The sequence below is a fragment of the Aquila chrysaetos genome, chromosome 3 (genome assembly GCF_900496995.4).
Source record: "Aquila chrysaetos chrysaetos chromosome 3, bAquChr1.4, whole genome shotgun sequence".
Lineage (NCBI taxonomy): Eukaryota > Metazoa > Chordata > Aves > Accipitriformes > Accipitridae > Aquila > Aquila chrysaetos.
This window is the reverse complement of record NC_044006.1, coordinates 16,123,050-16,140,582: the sequence shown is the minus strand read 5'-3', so window position 1 is coordinate 16,140,582 and position 17,533 is coordinate 16,123,050. Positions and strand designations below refer to the sequence as shown.

At 35.2% G+C, this 17,533-nt stretch overlaps 1 protein-coding gene across 7 annotated transcripts in view; it reads right to left on the bottom strand.

The window, feature by feature from the left end:
• ITCH (itchy E3 ubiquitin protein ligase) overlaps positions 1 to 17,533 on the bottom strand; it is a 72,095-nt gene that overhangs the window by 7,271 nt on the left and 47,291 nt on the right. For 5 of the 7 annotated variants that reach the window (XM_030008849.2, XM_041122732.1, XM_041122730.1 and 2 more), the window contains 12 exons: positions 17,268 to 17,396; positions 16,525 to 16,597; positions 15,481 to 15,552; positions 12,667 to 12,755; positions 11,840 to 11,999; positions 11,423 to 11,556; positions 7,421 to 7,561; positions 5,481 to 5,601; positions 4,601 to 4,705; positions 3,675 to 3,771; positions 3,219 to 3,291; positions 2,321 to 2,540 (listed from right to left, as the gene is read on the bottom strand). In XM_030008849.2, coding sequence (XP_029864709.1) covers positions 2,441 to 2,540; positions 3,219 to 3,291; positions 3,675 to 3,771; positions 4,601 to 4,705; positions 5,481 to 5,601; positions 7,421 to 7,561; positions 11,423 to 11,556; positions 11,840 to 11,999; positions 12,667 to 12,755; positions 15,481 to 15,552; positions 16,525 to 16,597; positions 17,268 to 17,396 — 1,294 coding nt within the window. In that variant the 3' untranslated portion in view covers positions 2,321 to 2,440. Of the gene's footprint in view, positions 1 to 2,320; positions 2,541 to 3,218; positions 3,292 to 3,674; positions 3,772 to 4,600; positions 4,706 to 5,480; positions 5,602 to 6,053; positions 6,182 to 7,420; positions 7,562 to 11,422; positions 11,557 to 11,839; positions 12,000 to 12,666; positions 12,756 to 15,480; positions 15,553 to 16,524; positions 16,598 to 17,267; positions 17,397 to 17,533 lie in introns of those variants that run through there. The other 2 variants (XM_041122731.1, XM_041122734.1) reach the window with 2 other exon arrangements.

The following is a 17,533-nucleotide window of genomic DNA, read 5'->3' as shown; positions in this document are numbered from 1 at the left end:
TTCAGAAACATTGCCAATTTAACACAGTAAAGTTGCTTTGGATTTTTCATATTTTGGCCAAATCCAATGCTTCACAGATTATTCCGCCCCCCCCCCCCCCAATTCTTTATTTGCGACATTTTAAAATCATATCTGGTGCTTGGGATATCCAGCCCCCTTTCCCCCATCCTAATACAGCAGAAGAGACATATAAACATGCCATTTAAATTAAAGAAAGAAAAATGGAATAAGTGGAATCCCGGACTGCAAAAATATATACAAGCATTTACCTTTTTCCTGAACTAAACATTTCAACCATAAAAATATTAAACAGCCATACCCTATAGAACTAGGGCTAAGGCTATTTCAATTATAACTATTCTTTATTTTAAAAATATAGGGCTGAAAGCCTTTTGGGTGATATTTATACATTAACAATAGTTCTAGGTTCCCTACGTGAATCATAAAGCATTATGCAGAACACAGACTATTTTTCATAGCTTAATCTTGCATTATCTTGCTTAATTTAATCTCTCTTGTAAATATGTTAGATAACTACATTTCATTGTAAGAATTAATATAAACAGAAAATATTTATAAGGCTTTTTTCTCCTCATGAGCTGTATGCTGTAATATATCCATCAAATGTTTTGAAGTTGGCAGATTTTCCTCCTAGTAAAACCATGAAGTCAGGTTAGTTCTCACCATCAATGAAACTGTAAAAGAGGGTCATTTCTGCATCATCAGAAACTTTTCCTTGCCTTTCTTAGAATATGCATGACAAAAGAGCTATCCACTCTAAAGTCTAATCATTCTGCCTTCCAATAAGCATTTATCACTTTGTGTGACCCAAAAAACTCTTGAAGTCAGTTAAAAACTGTAGTGTCTTGGTTCTTCTTAGGCCTGAATCAGTTTTTCCCTCTTATAGTCAGAAGGGACAGCAGGAAAGAAATATTCTTTTCAAGACTGGAAGTTCAGTTCTACAGTTTCCCACTGTCCTGTTTCAGCTCCAGTATCTAGAAGCCTCTTAAAAACAGCTCCTGTCCCAATGCTTTGAGCTGCAGTTATGCTTTACTATGTGCTACACGCTATTTCAAGTGTCATGTCTCTTACTATGGCTAACAGCTCATCTCATTGAAGTTTGCTTTCCTCCCTTCAGATAGGGCAAGAGCTGACCATACCCAAAAAGTGCATTCAGTCTAAAGAAGCAGTAAAATGCAAAATGTTATTGTAAACCAGAAAAGAATTGAATATTAACAGATTCTAAAAGGAAGTAAAAGATCTTATTAATACAATAGGAACTCACTACAAAAGTTACTAGCTCTAAGCAGCTTAGGGTGAATTAGCTTAGAAACCTCCCCCAAAACTTTAGTTTCAGTCTTTATAGAACTATTTACTGATGCTCCAGCTTTTATAAAATCTGTAATCCATGTCTGAACTTTCTAATCCTCTTAGCCTTAGCCAGTATCACATATCAGTTCATCAGCAAAAATGATAAGTGTTATCATTTTCTGAATCCAGTTGTTTTGTACCTCTTCCTGAGAACCCAATATTGTCTTCAGAGCAAACTGGCTGCAACATTGAAGAATAACACTGAGAATAATGTCTGTTAACACTTTTGACAAGAAACATCAGTCTGCAAACGGGAATCTAAATGGAATCAGTGCAATCCCAGGGGGTCTTGTCTTTTGCAAAACTAGTGAAGTACCACAGTGTTAAGACTGATTTAAAAGTTAAATGTGTTACACAGAAAAAGATCAGAATTCTTCTGAGGGCACACAGAAATGTTCCAACAACTTTGGGTGGGTGTCTGTTTTGCTGAAATTAGCAGGATTGGGAAAAAACAAAGCAAAGCTATGCCCTGGATTTGTGCCACAGTTTGACATCCCCTTAACAGCAGCTTGAATCCAGCTGGCATGTGAGCAGATTCCAAGCAGGGAAAAAACAGTCTGGCCACACTTGAGTTAGAAAAAAGGGGCTTAAGCAATGAATTCGCTCACGGTACACAGAGGATGGTTACAAGCTGGCTCTAATAACCCTGCTGTAAAGAGGCTTATGATGATGCTGCAGCATTGCAGCTACCAATGAACTTCCCAGTGCATCAGTAGCAAAAAATGCTACTAAAAAGGAAAGACAAAACTATTGTTAAAAATCTGTCAGTCATTAAGGACACATTCTAATTAATGAATGGTAAAACAAAGCAGAGCCCAAAGCTGTATTAAACCTCTACTTAGGTCATAATTCATTTGTAGCCATATCTGCTCATTTGATTTCTGAAAGTGCTCAGTAGAAATCCAGAGTTAATGTGGATAAAACCTCAGGATAACATCCATTTACTTACACATTAGTATTGTTAAATAAATCCAAGTCAAGTGTACTTTACAATGAAGTGTGCAACAAGCAGAAGAAGTGAAGAACATACATCGTGTTGAGTTCACATTCTTCAAGGTGCAAATTTTAGCTATTCTTGCCCAAATCCTTCTGTTTCTTCAATTGCGAACAACAGCTTTTCCTTCAACTGCTCATAATTCTTATAGGGTGGAAGGTCTAAGCGATTGAAACTGAAAATAAAGAAGAAACTTAAGTACTGAAAAATAATCAAACCATCACAAAAAAAAATCCATTATGAATATGGGTAATTAAACTTTTTGCTGTGTAGATGGATACCTGGATTTATACCCTGTGAAGAGCTGACTACTGACAAAAATTTATATATTTCTCAGAGCAAAAGTTAGAGTTCAAGTGCTTGAACAGTGATAGTTTTCTAGAAATGCAGTGTACTAGGTAAGAAGTTTCACTAACTTTTCCTAGTTGTTAACTAGAGTCATCATTCATGTTTGAAGTTTTAAATTTGTGTGGTTTTACTAACCACTAATACACCTGAGGAACTGAGTATAAGCTACCTTTTCTTTAGGGAAGGGAGAGGTAATGTGGCTACTTCACTATCAAGATGCAGTGTAGTGATATCAACCCCAAATTCTTTAGACAGTACTGTTTATTCCTTTAAATTTCCAGTAATACACAAATCCATGGAATTCACAATGGAATCTACTCCATCCCCCAAGAGTTTTTTAAAAGTTTAGCTATTATTCAACAATGAAGTTTATTGGTATAACTTGGTGTTTGCTTTCACACAGTCTCAACCATTTAAATATATTACCCATTTACTAAAATCTCCAAGTACATTGTTGTCAGCAAAACCAGAACAACAGTAATACTCTGATTTGTTACATACTCACCAGGTATGACTTCTAGGTAACCAGTTTTCCTTTCCAACTTTTTCAATACAAAATTTTTGGGGTCCATTGCTCCCTGTAACAAATGCAAATAAACAAGGCATAGATCTAGCTATCTTTGTAATCAGTAGGTAATACATTAAAACTGAAGTATGAAAGGCTTAAACACAAGATTATCATTACTTGCACAGAAAAAAAGGCATCTGTCTTTCACTATGTAACACTGTCTAGATCAAAGTATGCCTGTGGTGAAATGCATAAATTTGAAGAGATTTTGAAACTCAATACAACAGATATAAACATTCCCTCATCTCTTTTTCCATCATAGCTCAAGTATATGCAGAACTTACAAAATAGCATTCAATATAAAATTCATTAAAAATGTCCATAAATGTAAAACATGATTCTTTAAAAAAAAAACAACTTATCTAATGCATTAAAGGGATTATTAATGCATACCCATGAGGTCAGCAAATCCTCCCACTGGTAATCTGCATGTTCCAGTAACAAACTGCAAGAGCCTCATTCTCTTCTCATTATCTATTTCTTTCACAAACTGAAAAATAGTAATTGAAATAAACATTTGGGTATAGATTTGATATTCAGATTTTCACATCATCATCATCATCTATAGATTAACAAATTACATGACCGTTACTAATAGCTGGATGTCCTGGTTTCAGCTGGGATAGAGTTAATTTTCTTTCTAGTAGCTGGTACAGTGTTATGTTTTGGGTTCAGTGTGAGAATAATGCTGATAACACACTGATGTTTTCAGTTGTGCTGAGCAGTGTTTATACTAAGTCAAGGATTTTTCAGCTTCTCATGCCCAGCCAGCAAGAAGGCTAGAGGGGCACAAGAAGTTGGCACAGGACACAGCCAGGACAGCTGACCCAAACTGGCCAAAGGGATTGTCCATACCATGTGATGTCATGCCCAGTATATAAACTAAGGGGAGTTGGCCTGGGGGGCGGGGGGGGATCACTGCTTAGGAACTAACTGGGCATCACTCGGCAAGTGGTGAGCAACCGCACTGTGTATCACTTGTTTTGTATATTCCAATCCCTTTATTATTATTGCCATTTTATTATCGTTATTATCATTATTATTTTCTTCCTTTCTGTCCTATTAAACTGTTCTTATCTCAACCCACGAGTTTCACTTTTTTTTCAATTCTCTCCCCCATTCCACTGGGTGGGGAGGAGTGAGCAAGCAGCTGCGTGGTGCTTAGTTGCTGGCTGGGGTTAAACCACGACACTGGATTAGCAGTAACAATTTATATTTACACACTACAGATCTGTTTGATAATTCTGACTATTGTTCACTAAGCTGTAGCTGTGCTCTGTAATTTCTGTTGGTCTGAGAATAAAACAAAGTCTACAAACCTGCCAGAACCATACTATCTGTCTGCTGGTCCTGGTATAGTGCCGGTAGATGGTATGCCTCTGCCAGTCATTCAAATCAATTTCTTGCATTCCACACAGAAGCACCTTTAGGGGAGAAAAAGGGAAATCAACTCACAATCAACTTGTGAGTACAAGTTATGACTTTTCTTCTATGACTTCCCACACGGCAAAATAGAACATCAACTGCACCCATACTTGGAAGCATCTGCAAAGACAGTATACTTGGTTTTTATTTTAAACTTTATCCAAAACTTCTACAACAAAAAATGATGACTGCTTATGAAGCATATTTGGAGAGGCCACAAAATAGAAAGCATCTCTCTTATGAAAAATGGAATAATTGGTTGCATTTACACATTCAAGCCAGGAAGTTTATCATTGCCCAGCCATACAATTCTCCGCTAGGAACAGGATGTTTTGTTTTTATGTTTTTATCTTTTTAAATTGAACAGATGCTTCAGAAAGTGTAAGTTTGAGAGATCAAAACCATCTAGAACCTGGTCCAGTCTGTATGCGATCATCCATTGCATATCTGGTTTTATCTCCCTCTCTGTCAAGTTACTCATTCTTTGAACACCGGCAAATCAAATTGCTGAGCATTACAAAAGCAATTAGATAAGAAATTTCTACTGGCAGAATCTTAGCCTTTAGAAACATGTAAGTAGGCTGCAAAGAGGAAAGTGAAAGGAAAGTGAAAGGAAACACACTAATCAAATACTACTCCATAAAGTTTCCTTCATATACCCTATAAAACTGAGTTGTCAGCCTTAGAGAATCCTGCTCTTCAGACATAATGACTGGAGTTTAAGTATTTTATGAATAACAACCTGGATCTAGCAATAGCCAAACAATCCTTTACCTCCAGTTCCTTAGCATCAAAATACTGCAAATACTGTTGTGGCAGAATTTCATTAAAGCCTTCAAAGAAAGCCTGTGTCTGCTCCTCAACACCTCGGGAAAGTCTCCATTCTGCTACTAGCCTGTAAAAGAAGATACAGAAGGATAATTTAAATGGCCTGTGCTAACCCAAGTCCACGTCTTTGTTAGCCTATTTTGAGATGAACTGTAAGCTAGGTTAAAAAAAAAAAAAAAAAAAAAAAAATGGAACGTCTGGAAAGTTCTGGGGATAGAGCATTGTATAATTTTATTAGTAACCTTTACTCTGTGCAAACGATTTTGTTTTTTCTTTAAGTTAAAACCCTGTGTTTCCAACCATTCTGCTAGAGAAAGTATTTTAGACTCAAAGAGGAGGCAGCATCTATTCACTGATTATATTAAAGAGAGCACAGCAGTCCCTAAATATTTGAAGAAAGAAAAAAATGCAGAGCTATATTTGTCTAATATTCTCCCCAGAAATCTCAGTCATTATCCATGAAAAGGTAAAAACTAGGTCAAGTTGTACTGGTGAAGATAAGTAGGACTGCTAGCTTACCAAGAAACGACTATGTCCATTTGGAAAGTTCCATATTTGTTTCTGTTAATCATGAAACTTTGCTCTGTGGCAGAAATTCCACTCTCCATTAATAAAAAGGTGAAAAGCAGGCAGGAGACCCGAAGAACCTGAACCCAGGGAGAAGCAGATATTATGCTGAATTCAAGCCTAACCTGTCAGGAGAACTGGAGTCTAAAGGAGAGATGGCTATTTTCTGATTTCAATCCTAGAAGCTTTGGGGACTTAAAGCAGGACTGAGTAAGACAAAAGAATATGAGTGAAACTGGAATCTGAGCTCTCCCCTGGGTTCCTAGAAACTAGAAGAGAATGGTTTTCTGCAGATCCTCCCTATTTGCAACCCTAATATTAATACTTCGCAAAACTGCAAAATGCCAGTATGTTTCTTCTGCAAATACTACCTTTTCTGGGAACCACTGAAATGTCTTCAGAATACTAATGTGATGAAAACAAAATCCACTCCCTTCTCCCTCACCCCTTCCTGTGAAAGAAGTCTTCACAGAACACTTCATAAGAGAGGAAAATTCTGCTGTGGTCCACTTTATTTTGTGCCTGCAATGTGTGTGACTTTTTTTTTTTTTTTTTCCCAAGCACATCCTCCAAGCTTATACGTTGAAGTTCACACCTTAAAGCAGAGCTTATGTACTGTTGCACATTGAGGAAGAAGGGGATATTTCAGGACAAAGCAGGTCACTGTTCACATTTTTATTCTTTAATTGCTCTTAGGCTCCTTCCCTCTAACCTATAGCTTTAAAACATTCTGGTACTGCAAACATAACCCTTCATTTATGACAATTCAACTTATTACACCATTCATAACACTGTTCTGTTACAAATGCCAAGACCTAATTATAACATAAGACCAGTTCAGATAAAACTAGTAGTGATCCGAAGTATCTTTAAAAAATAAGAATCATCACAAAAGCATAAAAAAATGTTCTTAAGTTTAAAAAAACCTCAAACATAAATGGCTGGGTAGAGTATCAGCAGGCTATAAAGCAATATAATTCCAATAATAAACACATGTAATGAACGATTTCATGAAATACCTGACATTCACACTTGTTGTCATGATGCTCTGCTAAACTTAAATATCTCTAGGAAAAAGGTGGACCTTCTACTAACTGTGATCTTTGGGAAAAGTGGATTTTAGAAACTTATTTCTATCAATAGTCTTCTTTCAAATATGATATCCATACAATTGCCACTTGTTGCCAACATCAGCAATTACTCAGAGACAGAATTTCAACAATACTTCAGATTACATAGTTGACAATCTTTTCTTGCTAGAACTAAAGAAAGAAAATGATGGAGATAAGAGTATTTTAAAATCTTCCATTTATTCTTACCTAATGTATTCTTCTTTGTTTTCTTCTGTGACCAGAATGTTGCTACCATTTGGCTTCAAATCATGACTTTTGATTTCACCTAGAATTTCTTTATCAACTGAGAAAAACATTTCCAAGCCACATTCTTCAATATCATTTTCTCTGTAAGGAAAAAATAAAAAATAGTTTTAAATAACTGTGTTGAGATCTTGTACTCCGTAGAGGAGATGGTTATGAAGAACCTTAAGAAAAAAAGGTTTAGAGCTAAATAATCAAGATAAGGAAGTGTTCCTTACACAATAATTATGGTTTTGCAAGAAGTACTGACTCATTTTACTAATATGCATACATGAATTGTACTCCTGATCAGAAATTTTTGATCAGTAGTACCCTTAAAGTTACCAATCACAAGGCTGACAAACTACCTGCTGACTATGATCTGCGGAATGTCTATGGAATACAGGAACTTTTCAAGTAATGACATTTTTGCATATTTCATTGCATGATTGCTTCTTCTAACAGGTAACATAAGGACTGTGTCAAAACATAGCTGTCACTTTGTCAGATAATAGCAGATAAGAAGCAACTAAGCAAGACTTTGCATGCTTAATGAATTATCTTCAACTCCAGTATATTTATGGACTATCTTGTAAGCATATACTAAAATGTCCCAAGCTCCTAAGTTAACAAAGTACAATTACTGCTAAAGAGGAATTCTTTTAAAAATTTCAACATCGGAAGAATCTGAAGCCAATAAACATTGCTCAAATAAACTCTATTCTCTTTATAGGTGTTAAGAGCCAGGAGAATAACAGGTACAACCCTGTAATTTATATGTTGACAAAGTGCTGCTGTAAAGTGAAGAATCACCTGCATACACAGAGGTTTTGATGACCATTTTCCCCCAAAATAAAGTGCAAAATCAAGATATTTGTCCTGAACCGTAACACAGAAATATCAGTCTTGAAAACATCGCTGTGGTTTACCTAGCACCATGATGCAACAGTGCTTCTGAACTTGATCTTTCCAAAATACATGCTATTGCATGAAATCTCAGATGAGGAGGGAAGGCTTCAGATGGATGGATGATGAAATAAAATAACCTCTTCCTTTTAAAATTAAAGATACCTGCTCTAGCTCAGTTTGAGCAGAAAGGTTTGACTACATGACCTCTAGAGGTCCCCTTCCAAACTCAATGATTCTGTGAAATTTTCAAAATTGTGGGACTAAGAAAAATGGCCACCTGATAGGAGAAGCACCAAGAAATTAAAAACTACTGAAAGCTTCCTGGAAAGTTATAAAATTTGTTTTTTTGGTGAGGAACAAAATTATGTCCACCCTGACAGACATGATTTTTTTCCCTACAAATTTGCAGTCATTTCCTTAGAGGATAACTTCATCAGCACTACAGATAAGCAGGCTCAACTATACTAAAGTTGAAGTTTGGGTCTCTGTACTTAGAGGTCACTGTGCATCCCTCAGAGGACTGAAGGTTTTTTCTCCAAAGTTTTCATATCCTTAAGTGTTTTTTCAAAAGGGCAAAGCCTTTCATGGACTCCAACCTAGAAGATTTCTTTATCACTTCAGAAATTGCTACTGGTATTTGGGTCATATTTGCTCTAGAGACAGTGTTCAGAAAAGTTCTTGTTACAGCCTTAAGCTTCCTTATTGCTTTCTTCTGTGGTAAAAAAAAAAAACCAAAACACAATCCAACAAATAAACCAAACGCTGACTGCAGAATAATAAAAACGTATGTAGCCAGCACAGCTAAGTCATTTGATACCCTCATATACAGAGTGAGATGTAAGAGTTGTTCTTGACAGCAAGTTCTGAGTTTTCTAGTTCCTTACTACAGATGCAGGCTTCTCCTGTCTTTGACAAAATCTTTCATTAAGGACTGCTGATACCCAAGAATTCAGTCTTGGAAGTTTCACACCAACAATCCACTGTGTGGTATCCGGCAACACTGCATACTTTGAATTAAAATGAGGAGAAAAAGTAGTTTGTGATGTCTATGACAAGTCCCCATTTATTGCCATAGACAAGTAGCATAATATTGACATCCAGAAGCCTCTGTGCTCTCTTTTAGACCATTATAAATTACATATGCACCAAAAGAACCATACATAGAATAAATGTAACACTCTCGAGCAGCACTGAAAGACGTTGCAATTATTGGGTGTTATAAAGAAAACCCATTGCTTTGAAATGTGAAAAGTGGCCAGCTTATGTGCACTGCACACACAAATGCAAAGATGCAACTAAGTCTACATATAATGGCTTAAAAAAACCACCCTTTTACTCTAGACTTTCCGCAAAATATTAACAGATTGATACTGTTCATAAGGTAAATGTTCCATGTGCAACATGTTACAATTTAGTCAGAAGATCATTCACCAGTAATAGCTTCCCCCACAATTTAATGTAAATTCCTTCCCAATAACTTGCATTTTCTTGTATCATATTTGCTTGGTCTCTAAAACTTGGTAAGCCACAAGATGACAAAAAAGTGCCCTTATTTAAAAAAAAACCCATACGTACATTTTCTAACTACAAAACAGATAACAGGATTCCTTAATTACAGAAATTCAGACTTACGGCTTCGAGACCTTTTCTTCCCTTTCAGGTCTCAGTTTCAGGGCATCTTTACTCAAATAGCAACTATTTTAAGTTTTCCTAATGGAATATTAACTCGCTACACCTTTTAGCAGCACACACATTGAGTACAGAAAATACTACTCTTTGAAAACCAAATCAAAATTCCTATCTCAATTTGTAAACATCTCGTAAAGCTGCTTTCCCCCGCCTCGTTATTTAAGATAATGCTGCCAAGATTCGTCTCTACAGAAGATTACAACCTTGTCTTTTATATTTATTTCTGAATTATAAAAACCAATCTATACCCACACCTTTTATGAATTTCTCAAAGCATTTTCAAAACTATTCTGGTTTTGTATGATTCTTTAGTAAACTGTTTTATCTCTCTAGTAACATAAAACCCCTCATTTTTCTGCTAAATTGCTTCTACTATAGCAGAAGAAAAAAAATTTTAAATGAACTTGTCTTTTTGTCTTTCCCTTGTAATTATTTTTTTTTTTAAACTTTTGGGAAAGGAAAATCACCTGTGTTACTGAAACAAATGGTGCACATCAACCATGTGCATCCTGGAGTCCTGCTATTATAAAATAAGTACAGAATTACAATGCTTTAGATCTCAGGGGTTTTTTAAATTATTTCTTAAAATATTTTTAACACATAATTCCCAAATAATTATGGTCTACAAACTCCAGATCCTTATTACTTGCTGCCCTTTGGAGAGGAATCTGCAAAGGAGGGGAGAAGGAGGACTCAAAAAGAGTACGAATGTAGAATAGACAGATGACTGACAATGCATACACAGAAGGCTATACGTAGGAATGGTCTTGAATCATTCAGCTTGGAGCAAAAAAACCAAGGACAGCTAGAAGAATGCATGAGCATTAACTTCTTTAAAGCATGAAATCTTCAATATTAACCTTGAAGTCAAATTTCAGGTATGACTAACAGAAGAATTTTGTGGTTGGAAATAATAAACTAAACTTGTTAACTTCACATTATTGTAGCACTAAACTTTTTATGTTTTCCAACTAATCCAGGTACTAGAGAAACATTGAGTGGATTTTTGCTGATTTCTTTTTATCAGTTATCTGAAAAGTTTCAGTGGAATTTACTCAAGCCATTTTATTTGTAACAGTGTTCAAGACTACCACATCTGTATAATGTCTAGCTAGATTTATTAAACAACAGCAAAAATGGAATGCAAGATGCTGTGTAGAATATTCAATGAACCAGAAAGGCTTTTGCATTATCAAATTATTATTTGTGTATCTAAAATTACAGTAAAAATTCCAGTACTGCTCTGCAATTGATGTATTATACTTTCCAGTGGGGTTTTTAGTAATAAATTTACACCTACTTCCTGACATAAGTGAAAACCAAAAACATTGTATTGCTATTTCAAGAACAAAATCAAGTCAAACTCACTTTACCCAGATGAGAGAGTTGTAAAACTCTGGGTCAACAGATTCTAAATCCTTGAGTCCTACTGGCTTGTTTAGGATACGTTTATAGAACGGCAGAGAGAAACCAGTGTCAATGAATTTCCCATGGAACAAAGCCTGAAGAACATGAAAACAGACAAAATAATGCAAAGGATGATTGAATACTTAATATGACAACATTCTGTACTCTGTACCAATGAAATCTGACAGCTAAAGAATTAAAACAACCTGAAATATCATGACTGCTAATACGCTGAATTAATTTATACCAACAGTAGTTACATCCAAACACCTGATAATAGTTTCAACTCAAAAATGAATTGTTTAATTATCCATCTGATGGTACAATATTTATTTATAGGAAAATTACATGACAACCTTTTTTTACTTTTGAACTTACCATGGCAATGAATCTTCCAATAAATCGGAAGTATTTCAGATGATCTGGGTTAATGTAAGAGGCTGGGTTTATCTGTAAGCAGTAGTTATCTTTCCCTGCATATTCAAACAGGCAATACATTGGGTTCAAAACTTCATGTGACAATAGAAAGAACCATTCCCTGGAATCACACAAACAATAAACACACATTTCAAAATAAATTCAATTAGAAATTACTTTAGCTAACTCATGTTGACTTAGGAACTTGTTGGCACACGGGTAGTCAATCTGACTTCTTTACCAGAAAGTATGCTAGACCAAACTGAAACCAAGTTGAAACTAACAAACTACGAATTAATGTACAAAGTTACAATGACGTACAATTGTCAATGGTTTGGATAAAAACCACCCTTATCTAAAAAAGCAGATTAAAAGTCTACCACTGATTTAAACTTCAGGGTTTTAGGGACTGCTAATTAATATATGCACTCAGTTACATTCCAGTAAAGACTTTTGACGTGAAAGTAGATTTCTATTCACTTTTTCAATAAACCTCCACTTTGATATTAATGATTGTACCAAAGGTTTACTGTAGTTCAGTAAACTGTGCCTCTCTAATGACTGAGACAATTAAAGTAATTCCTAATGTGAATTGAAAATAATTTTACACAATTTTAAGACATGCATACATCTTAAAGAACTGTCTTCCTCAGACATTCTGAGGAAAGATAAGGAATAAACTTCACTAATATTTTGAAAGCACTGCAGTTGAAGTATCTACTTTGGGAACATCTTCACACCAATAACTTGCAAAAGAAGATATTATTTGCCATTTCAGTTTAGTTTACCTTGCAACACCTCCATAATCTAAGCCTTCTTCACCAGGGAAAATAACCCATAAGCGTCTCCGTAGATCCTGAGGGCTGAAGCTCATTATCTTAGTAAAAGAGAAACAATCAAATCTTTTTAAGAAAACAGCTATAAGCATTGGCTAGACTTGCTACTATTTACTATCAAGCAATATAGGATTTAATAATTCAGACCATAAGATGAACTATGAGTACGTGAAGTACCTGCTTACGGGATGTTCAGGGAATCTGAAGCATTACTGCAAACCTATTTCCATAGATTAAAAAGTCAAAGATGCAAGAGAAAAGGAAATAATAATTGTGAAATTAAAGACTCAGGATACTTAGGCCAGCAGCCTGTCTATAAGGGTATGACAGAAATCCAACCAATAAATAATGGGCCCAAAGTGAGTCAATTCAGTATTTGTTAAATACTATACTGAATGGCATCCCAGTTACAAGTAATGAAGAAACATGATCAAGGACTCAAAGAAATAAATTAGAAACAAAACAATAATAAACCTTTTTCTTTTTTTTTTCCTTCATTTTATAGCTTCATCTCCTAAAGAGGATAATAAAAATCTAGCTGGTTTGTCGCTTGTTTTTTAAAAGTTAGGAAGAATCATAAATGCTAAGGAACTTTACTGATGCTGGTTTTAATACAATGACCAAATTTGTAATTATGCTGATTTGGTCAATTGTTGTAGGTTTACATAAAAAAATCTCACGTAACACTTTTGTGTTTCCACGAACCTTAAGTTTTTGTTTGCAGCGAGAGGCACAGAATTTGGATCAAGATTTGCACTTTCAAATCTCTCCTAGATGTCTGTAGTAATCATCACCAAAAAATTTATAACCCCAACAGGTATCTGCAAATGATCAATGACTAACAAGTACAAAAAACTTAACTCAGGTCTTTGCGATTATGTCATCTAAATTATTGATAAGGCACCCTGTGTTCCTAAGGAAACCTAGGTTTGCTAATATTTACATAATTACATAATCTCTCTCTTGATTCTTTACAGTACAGTATAATTTTATTACCTCTATGGTTACTGTAAAAGGACCAAGTGCAATTTTAGAAATAAGGCTGGAGCTAACTTTCAGTTACAGGATTTATTTTGTCCCCTTCTAACCCCTTCTATTTGAAGACGTCATTGTTCCAAAAGAAAAGACTAGCCAGCTGCACTGTTTGTTGCTTCTGCTAAGCCACTTTACAGTAATTTGAACAAGAAAGCATTAATCCTTATTTAGGAATATATTTGTCTCAAAACATACTCTTCTATTTGTTCAAATTTCCTGGCTTGACACATCTGTGATAATTCCTACAAGAAATGAAGCCTGAAGACATATAGGAAGATAAAAAACAATTCAGCTAGGGACAGAGGAAGCTAAAAGTTCCTATATTCTTAGATAAGGCATGCATTTTCTTAAGTTACTTTTGAGTCAGAAAAATACAGAAGTGTCCAAGAGGAGTATCTGCCAGGAATTGTTCCATGCACTTCCAAGCCTGTCTCTATGTATCTTACTAGACTGACAAAGAGCTGCTTTTGGCTTCAATTTAACAAGCAATGGGAGTGATTTATTGCCACAATGAACATTCAAAAGTATAAGTAAAATTCAAAAGCATTTTAAAATATTGTATAGGAACAAATTTTAACCATGGTTTAGGTCTACAGACATTAATAGGAATTTTGCTACTAATAATCTAAATAAAATTAATACTTTTTGTTTTCTTTTAACCATTTCATTACTCATTTAAGGACCCATAACACCCAGACTGAGATCAACTTAATATATTTCGGTACATAGCACATGCTTATATAATACAGTTAGGAAAAATGTGCCAACAAACATAAGCACAACACAAAAACTTCCTGAGAATGGGGAGCTGCTCTGCCAGAGCGCTCCCCTCAAAATTAACTCAGATTTTAATTATTTTTTTTTTCCTCAGAATTCTTTAACAAAATAACCTTCTCTGTCAGATGAATCAGTCTTTAGAGCCAGAACTTCACATTTTAGCATGATCTTTTAATATTGTTCTGATTTTGGCTGAGGTAGAGTTAATTTTCTTTCTAGTAGCTGGTACAGTGTTTTGGATTTAGTGTGAGAACAATGTTGATAAAACACTGATGTTTCAGTTGTTGCTAAGTAGTGCTTATCCTAAGTCAAGGATTTTTCAGTTTCCCATGCTCTGCCAGCAAGCAGGTGCACAAGAAGCTGGGAGGGAGCATGGCCAGGACAGGTGACCTGAACTAGCCAAAGGGATATTCCATACCATAGAATGTCATGCTCAGTATATAAACTGGGGGGGGGGGGGGGGGCGGGGGTTGGCTGGGAGGCATGGATTACTGCTCAGCCATCGGTCAGTGGGTGGTGAGCAACTGCATTCTGCATCACTTGTCTTTTCTTGGGTTTTATTTCTCTTTTTTCAAAAATATTCCTATCGTTAGTATTTTCTATTTTATTATTATATATTATATTATTACTATATTTTACTTTAGTTACTAAACTGTTCTTATCTCAACCCACAAATTTTACTTCCCCCCCGCCCCCCCCCCCCCCCCGATTCTCTCCCCCATCCCACTGCCAGGGAGGAGTGAGCAAGCGGCTGCATGATGCTTAGTTGCTGGCTGGGGTTAAACCACAACAAATATGTAAGTATGAATGTATCCTAACTATTAAACTAGTATTTTTTTGTAAGACTCAGTTAAAATAACATTAGCAAGACGTCAAAGGGTCAAGAATGACGTGACAATAAATTTAATCAACTCAACTTTTCATGCCCACTACTACCGTATTTTAATACAATACCTGTTGAAATGAGTCCTCAAATAATGTTTTTCTGCTCACTGTAATCTTTATGTGTTGTGGCATTGCCAGTTGCTGAAATGAAATTTTTCAGAGGTGAAGTGTACAATCACTTAAAAGTTTCTAACACTGAGTTTGGATTGTTAAAAGTTGTATATACTGTTTGAAGAGGTACAGCTGAATTTCACTAATCCATATAAACCAAAACCAGTAATCAAGATATTTAAATCGTAATTTACTCCAAGAACAAATTGCTTCCAATATTGATATCTACAGTGAGGTATACATGCCTCCAGATCCTGTTTAGAACAGGTTCAAATACTGTACTCTTACAAGATATCAGAAAACATTAAGATCAATAACATATTCTAAGTCAGCAAGTCTTTCTACCCCAGAAGTTAATAAAAAATTAGAAAATTTAGGTTATTCTGCACAAAATTCAAAGTGAAAAATTAGGCTAATCTCTCTGCTATTTTTCAAAGGATAATTCATTGACTCTTGAAAACTGGAACATTTAAACCTAAGACTTTTTCCTAAACACCAAGTTATTTAATCTTTTGATATACATGGAGTTTAGAGGACCAAGACTGACACACTGGAATTTGATATTATGTTAGACACGCTAACGTGCAACACAGTACATTCTTCAATGTTTAGATATGCATGTTCCGTGTCAAATGCCCTGCATTTTCTTCTGGAGGTATGTATATGTGCAGAAAGTAGATCTTGTATTAACTATAAAAACACCGTACCTCCATATATTCCCTTATTAACAGCAGAAAGAAAACACTATTCTGAAATGCACCACTTAAAAAAAGTAGCTAAACTGATGTTCTCCTTTACTCTAAAAAGTTTTAAAGCCATAGATCACCTAGCTTTAAAGCTTACCCAAGTTCATACAAGTCCTGTATTTACTTCCTCTTAATTTAACTCACCTTTAACCTTAAAGTAGTTTACCTTTACTTGCAAGGCATTGAAGAGTTCATTTAAAGCATGTAAGCAAAACCCCAAAATGCAAACAAATACTCCCAAGAAATTAATCCGTACCTGACACCAGAATCTGAAATAATGGACCTTTGCCTTGAAATCGCGCACATAAGCTATCTGAGGTCCATTGTCTCTGGAACCAAAAGGAGAAGAAAAATGAATTTCAAAAGTGGGTTTGTAATTTAAGTAAAAACCTGCAAATGTATTAGTTATATAGTTGTATGGTTTAAGTTGGCTATCTAGTTGGAAGATTCTTATTCACATTTTTTGATTTTGGGGTGTAATATTTCTTGGTTTTAAACTAAAAAAAAAAAAAAAAAATCTTCCTTTGTCAATTGTGGAGTGCATACACAGTACTTTTTAAACAGGATCTGATTATTAACTGTAAAAAAGATTCAAACAGTAAGGATGGGGTGACATTCGATTAATTTAAGTTGGGAGTTAAATCAGAATTTAACTCCATTCTGATTCCTAAAAATCAAAGAAAGAAAGGGTTGAGTGTACTTTTAAAAAGAAAGACTAGTAACTGGAAGGAAGGGATCTGGTCATCAACAGTACTGATGAAGCTCCTTCATCACCCACAGATCTTATATACTACTTGACAAGAAGGATTCTAAAGTGTTCAAAACACAGCCTTCTTCAGGGACAGTTATCAGTGGATGAAAAAAGCTAGAAAATTAAGAAGCATTACTACATGTAAAACTTTCTGCATAAAAAAACATACAAAGAGAAAAAAAACTTTTTAAAATGATGCGTGCTAACCTTCACTTTTGAAAACTTAGTATAATGTTAAAAACACTTACAGAGCAGACTTGCCCGTGCGGGGATCTATATATGTAGTGGTTCTCCTATTGTGATCCACAAAGTATGGAATACCATCCACAGTAAATCGCATTTCCCAGCCTTCTGGTAAGGGTTTCTCATTTAATTGACTATGGATACAAGAAAATATACGGTAACTGATCAACTAAATACATTGTCAGTTGATAAATACCTGAGACAGTAAAAATTTTGGCAGATCTAGAAAAACTATGGATTGAGAAACTTTCCGTTCAATATTTATTCTGCC